The sequence below is a fragment of the Oryctolagus cuniculus genome, chromosome 9, assembly GCF_964237555.1.
Source record: "Oryctolagus cuniculus chromosome 9, mOryCun1.1, whole genome shotgun sequence".
Taxonomy (NCBI): domain Eukaryota; kingdom Metazoa; phylum Chordata; class Mammalia; order Lagomorpha; family Leporidae; genus Oryctolagus; species Oryctolagus cuniculus.
The window spans coordinates 128,644,486-128,657,445 of NC_091440.1; the positions used below are offsets into that span (position 1 = coordinate 128,644,486).

The window sequence follows — 12,960 nt, forward strand, 5'->3', positions numbered from 1 at the left end:
GGTGGCTTTATCCGCTGCACCACAGGGCCAGCCCCAAGAGGGATTTTTTTGACTCACATAGTAAATCTTTATAACATCTTGACTAGCTCTATTTTTAGATAATTGAGTTCTACAAAAGATGAAATGCTGTGTTTCTTAAATGGCAAACTTTGATTCAGTTATTGAGACTTCCTGGTAGGAGTTTTGTTTTCTTTTTTTTTATTTCATTTTGTTACAGATTATTTATTTGAGAGGTGAAGTTACAGAGACAGAGGGAAACATAGAGAAGGATCTTCCTTTTGCTGGTTCACTCCCCAAATGTCCACAACAGCTGGGGCTGGGCCAGGCTGAGGCCAGGAGCCTAGGTGTCCCTCTTAGTGCAGAAGCCCAAGCACTTGGGCCATCTTCCGCTGCTTTCCTGGGCGTGTTAGCAGGGAGCTGCATGGGGAATGGAGCAGCCAGAACTCAAATGGTACCCGTTTGGAATGCCAGCCTTGCAGGTAGCCGCGTAACCTGCTGTGCCATATCCTGCCACCTATTTTTTCTCTTTTTAAAGAAATATTTATTTGAAAGAGCAGATTGAGAGGAGAGATTTCTTCATCCACTGGTTCATCTCCCAGTGGCTACGGTAGCCTGGTCCAGGCTGTGTGGAGCTGGGACGTCCATCTGGGTCTCCCACATGGGTGCAGGGGCTCAAGCGCTTGGGCCTTCATCTGCTGCCTTCCGAGGCGCGTTAGCAGGGAGCTGGATGGAAGGTGGGGCAGCCTGGACTTAAACCCAGCACTCGGATGCAAGTTGCCAGGGTTGCAAGCCACAGCGTAACCCAGTGTGCCGCAGTGCAGGTCTGGTCCCTTAAGGAAAGCTGAGTGTGTTGCTACTGTCACATCAGCCAGAAAAGAGGGACACGTAGTAGGTGTGCAGAGAGAAAGCAGCGAGGTAGGACTCGTGTCAGAACAGAACCGTGGGGTGGTCTCGTCCCCTTTGTCCAGCAGCACGGTAGATCTCAGAGCTGGGGCTACGTGCATGTGGCGGTATCATCCGCATCATCTCACCAGGCTTCCCATGGAAACACGGTCACTCTTCGCATGGAAACACGGTCGCTCTTCGCTCGCCGTGGCCGTCACGAGGAGCCTGTGCGAGGACTTATCGCGGTGGGGGTGCGGGCGTGCGTGCACGCGTGGCTGTCTCTCGGCGAGCCTGCCGGTCAGCTGTCACGTCCCTGCTCTGCCGCTTTGTTCCTCACAGGCGATGACTCCGGGCTGACCGGGCACCGCAGAGGAACGCTTTTAACGGATTAGCGTGGGGCGCTCCGTGCTCTCTGCCTCCACCCAGCAGCTGTGGCCTGTGTGCACTCCCCCGTGAGGCTCCTGCAGCGTGTGCAGCGAGAGCTTCCCCGGGAAAGCCCTGCGTCCAGGCCAGCGCGCACGGGGAGAGCGCGGGGACAGAGCCCGCTTCTGCCTTGCGGGGCGGAGGAGCCTCGTGCCATGCCCACGCGCGCGCTGACCGGCCCCCTCTCTTTGTGCTCCCACAGGCAACAGTACCTGTCCAAAGATCGCCTTGCTTCCCCCTGGTTTGACGAGCAGCACCGCCAGTCTGGTTGATCTGCGCGTGCGTCATGACGCAGCTCAGGGGATAAATGGGAAGACGCCGGCGAAGCGCGCAGCTGCGAGTCCAAAGCCGCAAGGTAGGCCCGCCGCGCTGGGTGGCCGGGGCAAGGGAGGCGTCAGGCGCCGCGTCCACCCGTGAGCCTCTTGGGGCGCTGCTCCCCACGCGTTCCTGCAGTTCTGTGTTAGGGTTCTTCCCCCTGGCCGAAGCGTGGAATGAAAGAGCGAGGCCCTCGAAGGCGTCGCGCAGCCGCCAAGCTGCACTGTGGCCTCTCCGGTCACGCTGGATGCCAACTGTTCAGCTGGGACGCAGCGCTGGGCACTTTCAGAGTTACTGTGCTTTGGAAAATCATTTTGTGTTTTATGATGTGTCTAGTTTGGTCTCTCTTCTTGCAAAGAAAAACGTGTCATAAGCACGGATGATAAAGGAGCTGGCGTCACTCTGTGTTGTAAGGATTTCTGAATGAGCCCCTGTGTGACGCAAGGCCGAAGGCTGAGTGCCCCGTGTGCGGGAGGCTGGTTTTTCTGTTCCCGCTACCTGGCTGGCTGCGTGGGGTACAGCCTGTGGCGCTTAAGCAAACCCAGATGAGGGTGGTTCAGATGAGCAGCCCTGCCCGAGCTCTCGCTGGTTTTCACTGGGCCTCTTCCTGTTGCTCTGTGTGTAAACAGAAATGTTGAAGGTATTTTGACCGTGGGTTAAGCCATTTTATATGCAAAACATAAAATTCCATCTTGTTCATGCGACCTGAGTTAACCGAGGTCAGTGAGCTAAGACTCCAGGGGCTGGCGCTGGGGCGCAGCAGGCTAAGCCATTGTCTGCTGTGCCGGCATCCCTTGTGGGTGCTGGTTCAAGTCCCGGCTCCTCCGCTTCCCATCCAGCTCCCTGCTAATGAACCCGGGAAAGCAGTGGAGGATGGCTCATGGCCTTGAGCCCTTGCACCTATGTGGACACCCAGATGAAGCTCCTGGCTTCTGACTTCAGTCTGGGCCAGCCCTGGCTGATGTGTCCATTTGGGGAGTGAATCAGCAGATGGAAGACTCTCTCTCCCTTTCTCTTTCTCCTCCTCCTTAAACCCCCCCCCCCCCCCCCCCCCAGTATTCTGACTTTCAGAATAGCCATCTCCCAGTGGCTACGGTAGCCTTGTCCAGGCTACCTTAAAGAAAAAAATATATAATTATACTTACATAATTGCCTGGATCAAAAGCCTTTCCGAGGGAAGCTAGGTGGTGTGAGTTCGTGGTGTTTTGTGTTCAGGATACTGGGGTAAGTCTCAGCACTGTCTCTCCTGAGCCACTGTGCTCTGACATCGCCCCATTCCCTGCAGAGACGTTTGACCTTACTTCTGCTATTCAAGTCTATGTACTGGCATTTAAATACATATTTCTTTCCTCTTATAAAAATGAGTTCACTGTATATGTTTTTCTAAAGCTAAAAGGAATATTTTCAGATATTGAATAAAGTCATGAGAACCTCATGCCTCTTTTTTCACGTGGTCCCGTCCATTGTTTGCCCTACCCCTGCCTGTGGCTGCAGTTTTAACCTCTGCCTTATGCTGGCGTTGATATTCCCCTGTGCCTTAGTGCATTTGAGCTTCTGTAACAAGACACCAGCAGAGGAGGAGCTGCTGAAGACCGGAAGTCTGTCTCACGGTCCTGGAGGCTGGGAAGCCCAGGGTGAGGGGCTGGTGGGTCGGGCCCTTGCCGGCCGTCTGTGCAGCACAGCCTCCCACGGTGGCAGGCAGCAGGTCTGCAAGTCCTCTGTAAAGGTGTGCATCCCGGGACTCATCCCCGCCCGGAGGGCCCTGCTCTCCAGGCAGTCACCGTGCCGGGAGGATGTCCCTTCCTCACTGTGTCTCATTCTCTGCAGTCTGTCCTGCTGTGTTTATCCACCTTCAGTAACACTAACCCATCGCCTCTTTTATTAATTTATTTTATTTATTTGACAGAGTGAAAGAGAGAGAGAGAGAGAGAGAGAGAGAGAGAGAGATGTCTTCCATTCACTGGTTCACTTCCCAAATAGCTGCCACTGCCAGGGTTGTATCAGGCTGAAGCCAGAAGCCAGGAGGTTCATGCTGGTCTTCCATGTGTGTGCAGGGGCCCAAGCACTTGGGCCGTCTTCTGCTGCTTTCCATTAGCAGGGAGTTGGATCAGAAGTGGGGCTGCTGTGCTCATGTGGGATGCTGGCGTCACAGGCAGTGACTTTGTACACCACGCCACAGCACTGGCATCTATGCTAATCTTCAATATTTGAGATGGTGTCTCAGGAGTGAAGCTACATCTTGGTATTGTAAGGTAAGTTTTTGAATAGATTCGACACTGTTTGCTGACAGTGTTGTTTTTTTTTTTTTTAATAGCCAACATTTTAAAATTAATTTTCATTCTTATTTGAAAGTCAAGGGCAGAACAAGATCGTTCTTCTTCTGGTTGGCTCCCCCAGAGACCTGCATCAGGCTAGGCTGGGCCAGGTTAAAGCCAGGTGTCTCGAACTCCATCTGGGTCTTCCACATGGACTGCAGGGACCCAAGCACTTGAGTGCCTCCCGGGGTACCCATGAGCAGGAAGCTGGATTGGAAGTGGAGAGACTGGGACTTGAACCCAGGCACTGTGGTGTAGGATGCAGGTGTCACGAGCAGTGACTTAGGTGTTGCACCAAACACCTCCTTGCACAGCCCAGAGAAACTACTTTCAAGTACAAAGTCTTCGGAACCTTGGAGTGGCCGAGGCGGAGAGGGAAGGGCGTGTTGTGGGCACTCCCTGCGTGGGGAGAGGCTGCAGCTTTCGCGTGGTGGAGGGCTCCTGGGCCAGCACAGCAGTTCTCAGCTGGAGGCAGTTTGGGGTCCCCCTCCCCAGACCCTCCCTGCAACGTTATATAGTAGCATCTGGAGACGGTTTTCCTGGGAGTTGCTGTGGGCGTTCCTGCGGCGGCTGGAGGGTACAGGGTGGTGTGGGCGCGCCACGCCCTGCAGTGAGGAGGATGCTCCCCGCAACTCAGTTTCTCCAAACTGGAATGGCAGTAGCGCTGAGTGTTAGAAAGGACCCTAAAAAGAGCGCATAATTAAACCTCTGCGTGGATTTTTTTGATTTTCTTATGTGGAGTGCTAACGAGCTCACCCCTATGGTTTATTTTGGTCATTTTAAAAGGGGAGACAGTATTGAGTATCTAGATTAGTGGTGACTGCATGGTATATTCTCTGGAGCCATATAGAGTTCATGGTTCTATTTATGAATGACCAATAAGTAAATATCTTTGAAGAATTATATATAGTTTTTAAAAAGATAGAAGAGCTAAGTTTTATGTGAGCCATTAGATAAACTTGCATTTGGATTTAAATTGGAGTGTGTCGATTTTGAAGTAGATTTGTTCAGTTGTTACAGCTTGTTATGTCAGAGCCTCGGAAAATTCCCTGAGGCCTTGGGACAACAATGGCTTATTCACTTGCAGCCCATCAGACCCCTCGAACAAACACATCACTGAGCAACTTCCAACATAAGTCTTTCTTCTTGTTCACCACTTTTAATACTGGCCTGTTTCCTGCCCTGTGAGACAGCATTCAAAATAGCTTCTGTAGCAGTTAAACATGATTATTCTGTTTCCTTTAAGAGCTTTGATCCACATTCTGCATAGTCCATGACCATGTTGGTAAAGCTTACATATTGTCACATGATGTCTTGAGCACTGTAGGCCTGTGTTGAAATATTGCCCCATGCCCCGAAAAGATGTGCAAATATTATGTGCTAATCAAAGCATATTTTGAAAATGAAGAGTTAAATAAACTTGAAAAGCCACATTATTTCTGTGAGTAATTTATATAGAGTACTCAGACCTATTTATTTACCTCTAAATTAAAGCAGGCCATGTATAATATTCATCCTTTTAAAAGTACATTTAAAAAATGCACTTATATAGAGCCAGTTTTTTATTTTCGTGTTAAAACAGGAGGAATTGAACTCTGCTGATGATCTGGAAACTTAGACTGGCAGCTAGTTTCTCTCCTCATTCTCTTTAATGACTTTGCATGCATATATAGTGTTGTGTAATTTTTTTTCTATTTAGGTCTGTAAATTTGGCTATAATAAAGTCCACTCTGCAGGATGTTTCCAACTGAGCATGTGCAGAACTGAACCGCTGGTCATCTCTCCCGATGGCTCCACCCCCGCATCAGAGGATGGCGGTCCCGACACCCTCCCAGTTCTCAGGCCAAAGCTCAGGCTCACTCTTCTCTCACAGTGCACATTTGATCTGTCGGGGGACCTGCCTTCAAAGCTTGCCTCCGGGATGGGCTTTGTAGGGCAGCAGGTTAGCTTCCACCTATGATGCCCACATCCCGCCAAAGAGTGACTGGGGTTGAGTCCCGCCTCTGCTGAGATGATTCAGATTTGTGCTCATGCCCCTGGGAGGGTAGGAGCGGTGGTGGCTCAAGTACTGAGTTCCTGCCACCCACGAGGGAGACCCAGATGGAGTCCCTGGCTCCTGGCTTCCGCCCAGCCCTGACTAGTGCAGGCATTCAGGGATTGAACCTGTGGATGGAAGATTCTCTCTTTCTCTCTCTTAGATGAATAAAAATTGAAGTAAATAAGTAAGAATAAAAGCAGGCCTCTGGAGCAGGTGTTTGGCCTAGCGGTTTACACGGCTGCAGCCCATGGAAGATACCTAGGTTCCATTCCCAGCTTGGATTCCCATTTCACCTTCCTGCTATGTGTGTGGATCCCTGCCACCCTTGTGGGGGACCTGGATGGAATTCCCAGCTCATGGCTTCTGCTTTGGCCTGTCCCGCCTCTGGCTATTGTAGGCATCAAATGAGACGGCAAATGGGAGTGATCTTTCCCTCTGCCTCTCCAACACCAACTCAACTATCTCTCACTACCTCCTTTAAAAAAACAACTTCTATTTATTTGAAAGTTAGAAACAGGAGACAGGGAGCGCTCCTCTGCTGGTTCACTCCCCAAATGCCCGCAACAGCCAAGGCTGAATCACACTGATGTGCTTGAGCCATCACCTGCTACGTGTGCAGTAGCAGGAACACAGGAACGGAGAGTGGAGCTGGGACTGGAACCCAGGCAGTCTGACAAGGATTGCAGGCTTCTCAAGCTGTGTCTTAATGGCTGCATCAGTGGCCCACCCCTCTTGCTGCCTCCACAAAGCCCCTAATCTGCTGCCTGCGTTTCCATCACAGCCTGCTCACTGTGGCTCTGCCTCCGCCCTGCTTCCTGTGTGTTCCCAGCACAGCGGCCAGAGTGGTGCAGCTGGAGTTAAAGCCGCCTCCCCACACGTCTCTGCTCAGACCTCTGCAGCAACGTCTCATCTCCCCGCGTTCAGAAATCCCTGCAGTGCCCTCGAGGTTCTACGCAACCCCCAGACCCCCCTCTGACCTGGGGCCTGATTTAGCCTCCTTGCTCCTTCTGCTGCCTTGGCACTGGCATCCATGCCTTACCCATCTCCAGCCTAGCCTGGCAGAGTGAAGCTTCCCAAGTGACCCCCTTCACTTCTTCCAGTCATGCGCACATTCCAGGTCCTCAGGGCTGCTTCCTACATCCACCTTTGAATCCTTAACTCTGTCGCCCCCTTCTCATGCCCATACTCCAGGTTCATTTATCTTGTTCTTGTAGCTCCCAGCCTCTTTCTTCCTGCTATTGTTACGTATATGTTGCTGCTTGTTGTGTATATGTTTATTTGAAAGGTAGTGTTAGAGAGATCTTCCATAAGATCAGTCACTCCTCAAATGGCCACAATGGCAGAGATTGGGCCAGGCCAGAACCAGGAGCCAGGAACTTCTTCCAGGTCTCCCGTGTGAGTTGCAGAGGCTCAGGCACTTGAGCCGTCTTCCACTGCTTTTCCAGGTGCATTAGCAGGGAGCTGGGTCAGAAGTGGAGCAGCCAGGACTCGAGCTAGTGCTCCTATGGAATGCCGGCGTCACAGGCGTTAGCTTAACCTGCTGCACCACAATGCTTGGCCCCATGCTTGTTGTATTTTATTATTATTTCTTTTTACTCATTTACATACTCAAGTGCTTAGAGTAGATATGCAGTAGATGTCGAATATACAAATGACGTTGAGGATAAAATTCCCGTGTAGATGCTTCTCCACAGACGGGCTGCATCCTGCGAAATGCATGGTTGGGTGAGCCTGTGGCGGTGCCGGGTCCTAGGATGTACTGACAGCTGGCCTGGCCCACTACCCAGCTGAGACAGGTGGACCAGCTCCTTGCTGCAGGCTGAAAACCCATACAGCACGGTCCTGGGCGAATACCTAGGCAGTTCTAACAGAATTTGCTGCTACATATTTATGTCTCTGAGCAGAAAAAAGTGATGGTAAAGATGCAAGGCGATTGGTGTTTTTAAGTCCTGTTACAGCCTGTGACTGTGAAGACTGTCCCTAAGGTACTGAAAATGCTGACTTTCTTAGTGGTTTTATCAGTTAAGTGCACTGAGGACATAGGAGAGTTCACATGACTCTATCCTAATGGTCACTCCTCTGGCTCCGCTGAAGTGGCGCCGTATTGTGGATTAATTTGCATGTGCTTGCTTAACAGTGAGGTCTTTGGGCTGCTGTTCTGTGGGAAGTTCTGTGTCCCTGTTGTCAGTCCTTTCTGGTTCTGTGAAATGCAGAGTCTTCTGGGAAGAGTGGGTGGGGTTGCTGAAGGGTTTGACCAAAGGCGTCGCTGCATTTGGAAGCTTTGTGTGCCACCACGGAGTTCCATGCAGATCCCAGAAAAGTCTTGTTCTTCCTCAGCCGGCGCTCAGCCGGGAGACGCCACGTTCAGCTTGCGCGCCAAGATCCTCAAGCTCATCAGCAAGAAGCCGGATGAGTTCAAGTTGAGCGTCCCAGGTGCTCCTGGAGCAGGAGGTGAACTCGGCCCTCCAGGCTCAGTGAAGGGAGCTGAACCTGCCAAGGATGTCGAAGTTGGTGGTGCCAGGAAAGCCATCCTCCTCCTCCTCGTTCCCCTTCCACGCTGTAATCTCTCCAGAAAATTCCAGTTCGGCTAGTATGGAAATTGGAGGAAAAGTTCAGTGGGAAGCATGCCGGCTTTATTGTTCCGAGGAGGAGTCTGCCGAGGCCAACGTGGAGAAGCCACAGGACAAATAAGCAGAAGTGCCCCAGGAACCGCCCTCGGATGGCCGTGCACAGAGCCGTCTGCAAGCCCTTGCACTTCTCGCATGAGACTGTGGGCCCGAGGGTCTGCGTGCAACCGGGTGGCAGGCAGCTCAGGAAGGTTGTTCTGGACACAGCACAGCAAGTGATGTGCAGCTGAAGGTGGGCAGCGTCTGCAGGCTGGGGCAGGCTCACAGGTGAAGATGCTGGTTTTGAGCTCCCAGAGTTTGAGTTCTAAACACGAATGACTAAAGTATGGCTCACCGTTTTAAAAAAAAAAAAAAGTGGTTAAGTCTTGTGTTGTGTGCTTCACGGCCATTTCTGGACAAGGCCTTCTCTGCATGTTAGTTTTTTGAATCTTTGAGAAGAGCTGTAAGATTAGATGATGAAATCGTCTTCTTCCTTAGAAATTGAACTTAGCGTGAGATCAGAGGGGACTGGACAGGTGTGTGGGAGCCGTGAAGAGTAAGACCCATTTTCCAGTGTCCAGGGAGACCGCCGTTGTCCCAGAACGGGACAGAACAGCAGGTGCACTGTAAGCTGAGAACTGGGCTTGAGGCAGGTTTGTTAGGGGTGACCAGGTGGACCAAGGGAGAATCGAGGACCTTCCAGGTCTGTGCCAAAGGCCTGGAATGCCTGAGACAAGCACTGTGCACACACAGTTCAGGGTGGCGGGGACTTGCTTTGTATGGAATGGTAGCCAAGAGGTGAGGCTGGTAGGAAGCAAATTCCCAAGAAATATGTTTCAAAAGAAAACAACCACACCGGTGCTGTGGCATAAGTGTTAAGCTGCCTCCTGCAACTCCGGCATTCCATATGGGCGCCAGTTCGAGTCCCAGTTGTTCCACTTCTGATCCAGCTCCCTGCAAATGTGCCTGGGAAAGTAGTAGAAGAGTGCTTGGGCCTCTGCACCCACATGGGAGACCCAGAAGAAGCTCCTGGATTTGGACTAGCCCAGCTCTGGCTATTGTGGCCATTTGGGGAATGAACCAGTAAATAGAAGATGTCTCTCTGCCTCTCCCTTTCTCTCTTTGTAACTCTGCTTTTCAAATAAAATTAAAAAAAAAAATCTTTAGGAAGAAAAGTAGAAAACAACAAGCTGTGAAGGTATCCTTGTTAGTATGTCACTTTCATTTTATTTCTTTGCATTAAGAAATTTAAAAAGAAGGTTTATTTATTTGCAAGGCAGAAAGAGAGCCTGCATCCCATATGGTGCCGGGTTCTAATCGTGACTGCTCCTCTTCCAGTCCAGCTCTCTGCTGTGGCCCGGGAAGGCAGTGGAGGATGGCCCAAGTGCTTGGGCCCTGCACCCCATGGGAGACCTGAAGGGAGCACCTGGCTCCTGGCTTCGGATCGGCGCAGCGAGGGCCGTAGCAGCCATTTGGGAAGTGAACCAATGGAAGGAAGACCTTTCTCTCTGTCTCTCTCTCACACATCTAACTCTATCTGTCAAATAAATTAAGAAAAAAAAAAGTGAGAGAAGAGGAGGAGGGGAAGGGTAGAGAGAGGAAGAGGGAGGAAGGGGGAGAGAGAAATGAGATGGGAGAGAGCAGGAAGTGCAGCTTCCCGTGCTCCACCCACCTCCAGCCCTTGTCGTTTGCATTTTTTTTTTTTTTTTTTTTGGACAGGCAGAGTTAGAGAGAGAGACAGAGAGAAAGGTCTTCCTTCTGTTGGTTCACCCCTCAAATGGCTGCTACAGCCGGCACGCTGTGCAGATCCGAAGCCAGGAGCCAGGTGCTTCCTCCCGGTCTCCCATGCCCGTGCCCAAGCACTTGGGCCATCCTCCACTGCCTTCCCGGGCCACAGCAGAGAGCTGGACTGGAAGAGGAGCAACCGGGACAGAATCTAGCGCCCCAACCGGGACTAGAACCCGGGGTGCTGGCGCTGCAGGTGGAGGATTAGCCTAGTGAGCCGTGGTGGCGGCCATCATTTGCATTTTTGATCTAAATGTATAGCCAGGTTTTTATTTAAGAGCCGAGTTTTATGTGTGGGCCTTTGGTGCAGTGGTTAAGACACCACTTGGTGCACCCGTCTCCCATATTGCATTGCTTGGATTCAACTCTAGCTGTGCTGCCAGTTCCAACTTCCTGCCCGTGCTCACCTTGGGAGACAGCAGGTGATGGCCCAAGTACTTGTTTCCCTGCCACCCTCATGACTCAGACTGAGTTGTAGCCCAGGCTTCAGCCTTACAGCATTTGGGGAGTGAACCAATGAGTGGAGGCTTGCTGTTTTCTGCTCTCAGTCTCTCTGCCCTTCAAATAAATAACACTTTTTTATAAATTTAGTTTATTTATTTTAAAGGCAGAATTAGAGATTCCCATTGGCTGGTTCACTCCCCAGATAACCACAACAACCAAGGCCAGGCCAAAGACGGGAGCCTGCAACTCCATCCGGGTCTCCGACGTGGGTGACAGCGTCCCAGGCACTCCGGCCATCTTCCTCTGCTCTCCCAGGCGCATTACAGGGAGTTGGATTGGAAGTGGAGCAGCTGGGACTCAAACCGGCACTCATGTCAGGTGCTGGGTGACACATAGCAACTTAACCTGCTGCACCACAACACCAGCCCCAATAAATAACTCTTTTTTAAAACTAATTTAGAGTTTTAAATGTAATGAATTACACCTGCTGGTAGTTTACTCAGATATCCAGAAAGCACTTGGAAAGGCTGACCCCACCCCACCCCCCCTAAAAAAAAAAATAAAAGAGGAGAAAGAGAGGAGGGAAGGTTGAGGCTGAGAGTGAGTGGGGCCTGGCGCTTTTTCGTGGAGACTGAAAGCGTGGTGGGCGGCTGCAGTTTGCGGGGTGTCCAAGCATCTCAGAAACACAGCCTTGAAGGGAAACTTCCTTCGGGAACTTCTTTGACTTCTGGGGTTGCCCCTACTGCCTTTTTTTTTTTTTTTTTTTTTTTTTTGGATACAAAGCACTGAGTTGGAACTCGAGATCTGGCTCTTTCATGGGAATTTCGTTTTCAGCATCCACAGTCCACAAGGTGTAGTTCCTTGGGAATCCTGCCCAAGATGTCTCCGAGTTACTGGTGAGGTAACTGAGAGGTGAGAGTCACTTCCGCTCTTCCGTGAGTTCCTTTAGGCAAAGCACGCTCCGTAACGCCCTGATGAATGACGGACCAGAGGATGGAGTATTCCTCTCTGAAGACAGTGCCTGAGATGTTTTTGTCTGTACGCTGTCTCTGCTCTCTTGTTAAAGTGTGTGTCCTGACAGCTGGCTGTGCATTCGCATTCTCTCCCATGCCAAATTTGATGTCTCCTCTGTTTCTGTGGGGATGCTTTAAAAAGTTACAGAGAAAGAGAATTAAGAGAGAAGGTAGAGTTGGCGCTGTGGCATCGCAGGTAAAGCTGCCGCCTGCCGTGCGGGGTCCTGGCTGCTCTACTTCTAACCCAGCTCTCCACCGCGGCTTGGAAAAGCAGTGGAAGATGTTCCAAGCCCTTTGGCCCCTGCATCCATGTGGGAGACCTGAAGGAAGCTCCAGGCTCCTGGCTTTGGATTGGCCCAGTTCCAGCCATTGCAGCCATTTGGGGAGTGAACCCGGGAATGGAAGACCTCTCTCTCTTTCTGCCTCTGCCTCTCTGTGACTCTGCCTTTCAAATAAAATAAATAAATCTTTAAAGAGCTAAGGTTTGTGGTATAAAACAATTTTGAACTTCTATAAATGCAAGGTCTGTATTTTAATTTTTGAAAGATTCATTTGGAAGGCCTCTTGTAATCACTCTTTTATTTTATTAGGATTTATTTATTTGTTTATTTTGAAAGTCAGTGGGGGCGGGGAGGAGAGAGAGGGAGAGACAGAATTAAAGAGATCTTCTGTCCACTGGTTCACTCCCCAGATGGCTGAGCGACCAGGTCTGGGTCAGGACCAAAGTCGGGAGCCAAGAGCTTCCTCTGCATCTCCTGTGTGGTTGCAGTGGCTCTCCTCTGCTGCTTTCCCAGGCGCGTTAGCAGGAGGCTGAATTGGAAGTAGAGCAGCTGGGACTCGAACTGGCGCCCATATGGGCTGTTGGCATTGCAGGTGGTAACTTAACCTGCTGTGCCACATGCCAACCACTAAATGTTAGGTCTTTAAAAAACTTGGTAGGGGGGCTGGCATTGTGGCTTAAGTACCGCATGAGCACTGGTTCAAGTCCTGGCTGCTTCACTTCTGGTCCATCTCCCTACTACCGTCCCTGGGAATGCAGCAGATGATGCCCCAAATATTTGGGCTTCTGTACCCACCAGGGAGACTGGGTGGAGCTCTAGGCTTCGGACTCTGGCCTGGCCCAGCTGCAGCCATTG

At 51.1% G+C, this 12,960-nt stretch overlaps 1 protein-coding gene across 11 annotated transcripts in view; it reads left to right on the forward strand.

Moving 5' to 3' along the window:
• Positions 1-12,960, forward strand: part of FGD4 (FYVE, RhoGEF and PH domain containing 4) — a 219,018-nt gene that overhangs the window by 142,241 nt on the left and 63,817 nt on the right. For all 11 annotated transcript variants that reach the window (XR_011379052.1, XR_007921271.2, XR_011379053.1 and 8 more), the window contains exon 2: positions 1,511-1,663. Coding sequence is in view for 4 of the 11 variants with exons in the window: in XM_051850918.2 (XP_051706878.2) it covers positions 1,511-1,663 (153 nt within the window). In the remaining 7 variants the exon portion in view is untranslated. The remainder of the gene's footprint in view (positions 1-1,510; positions 1,664-12,960) is intronic.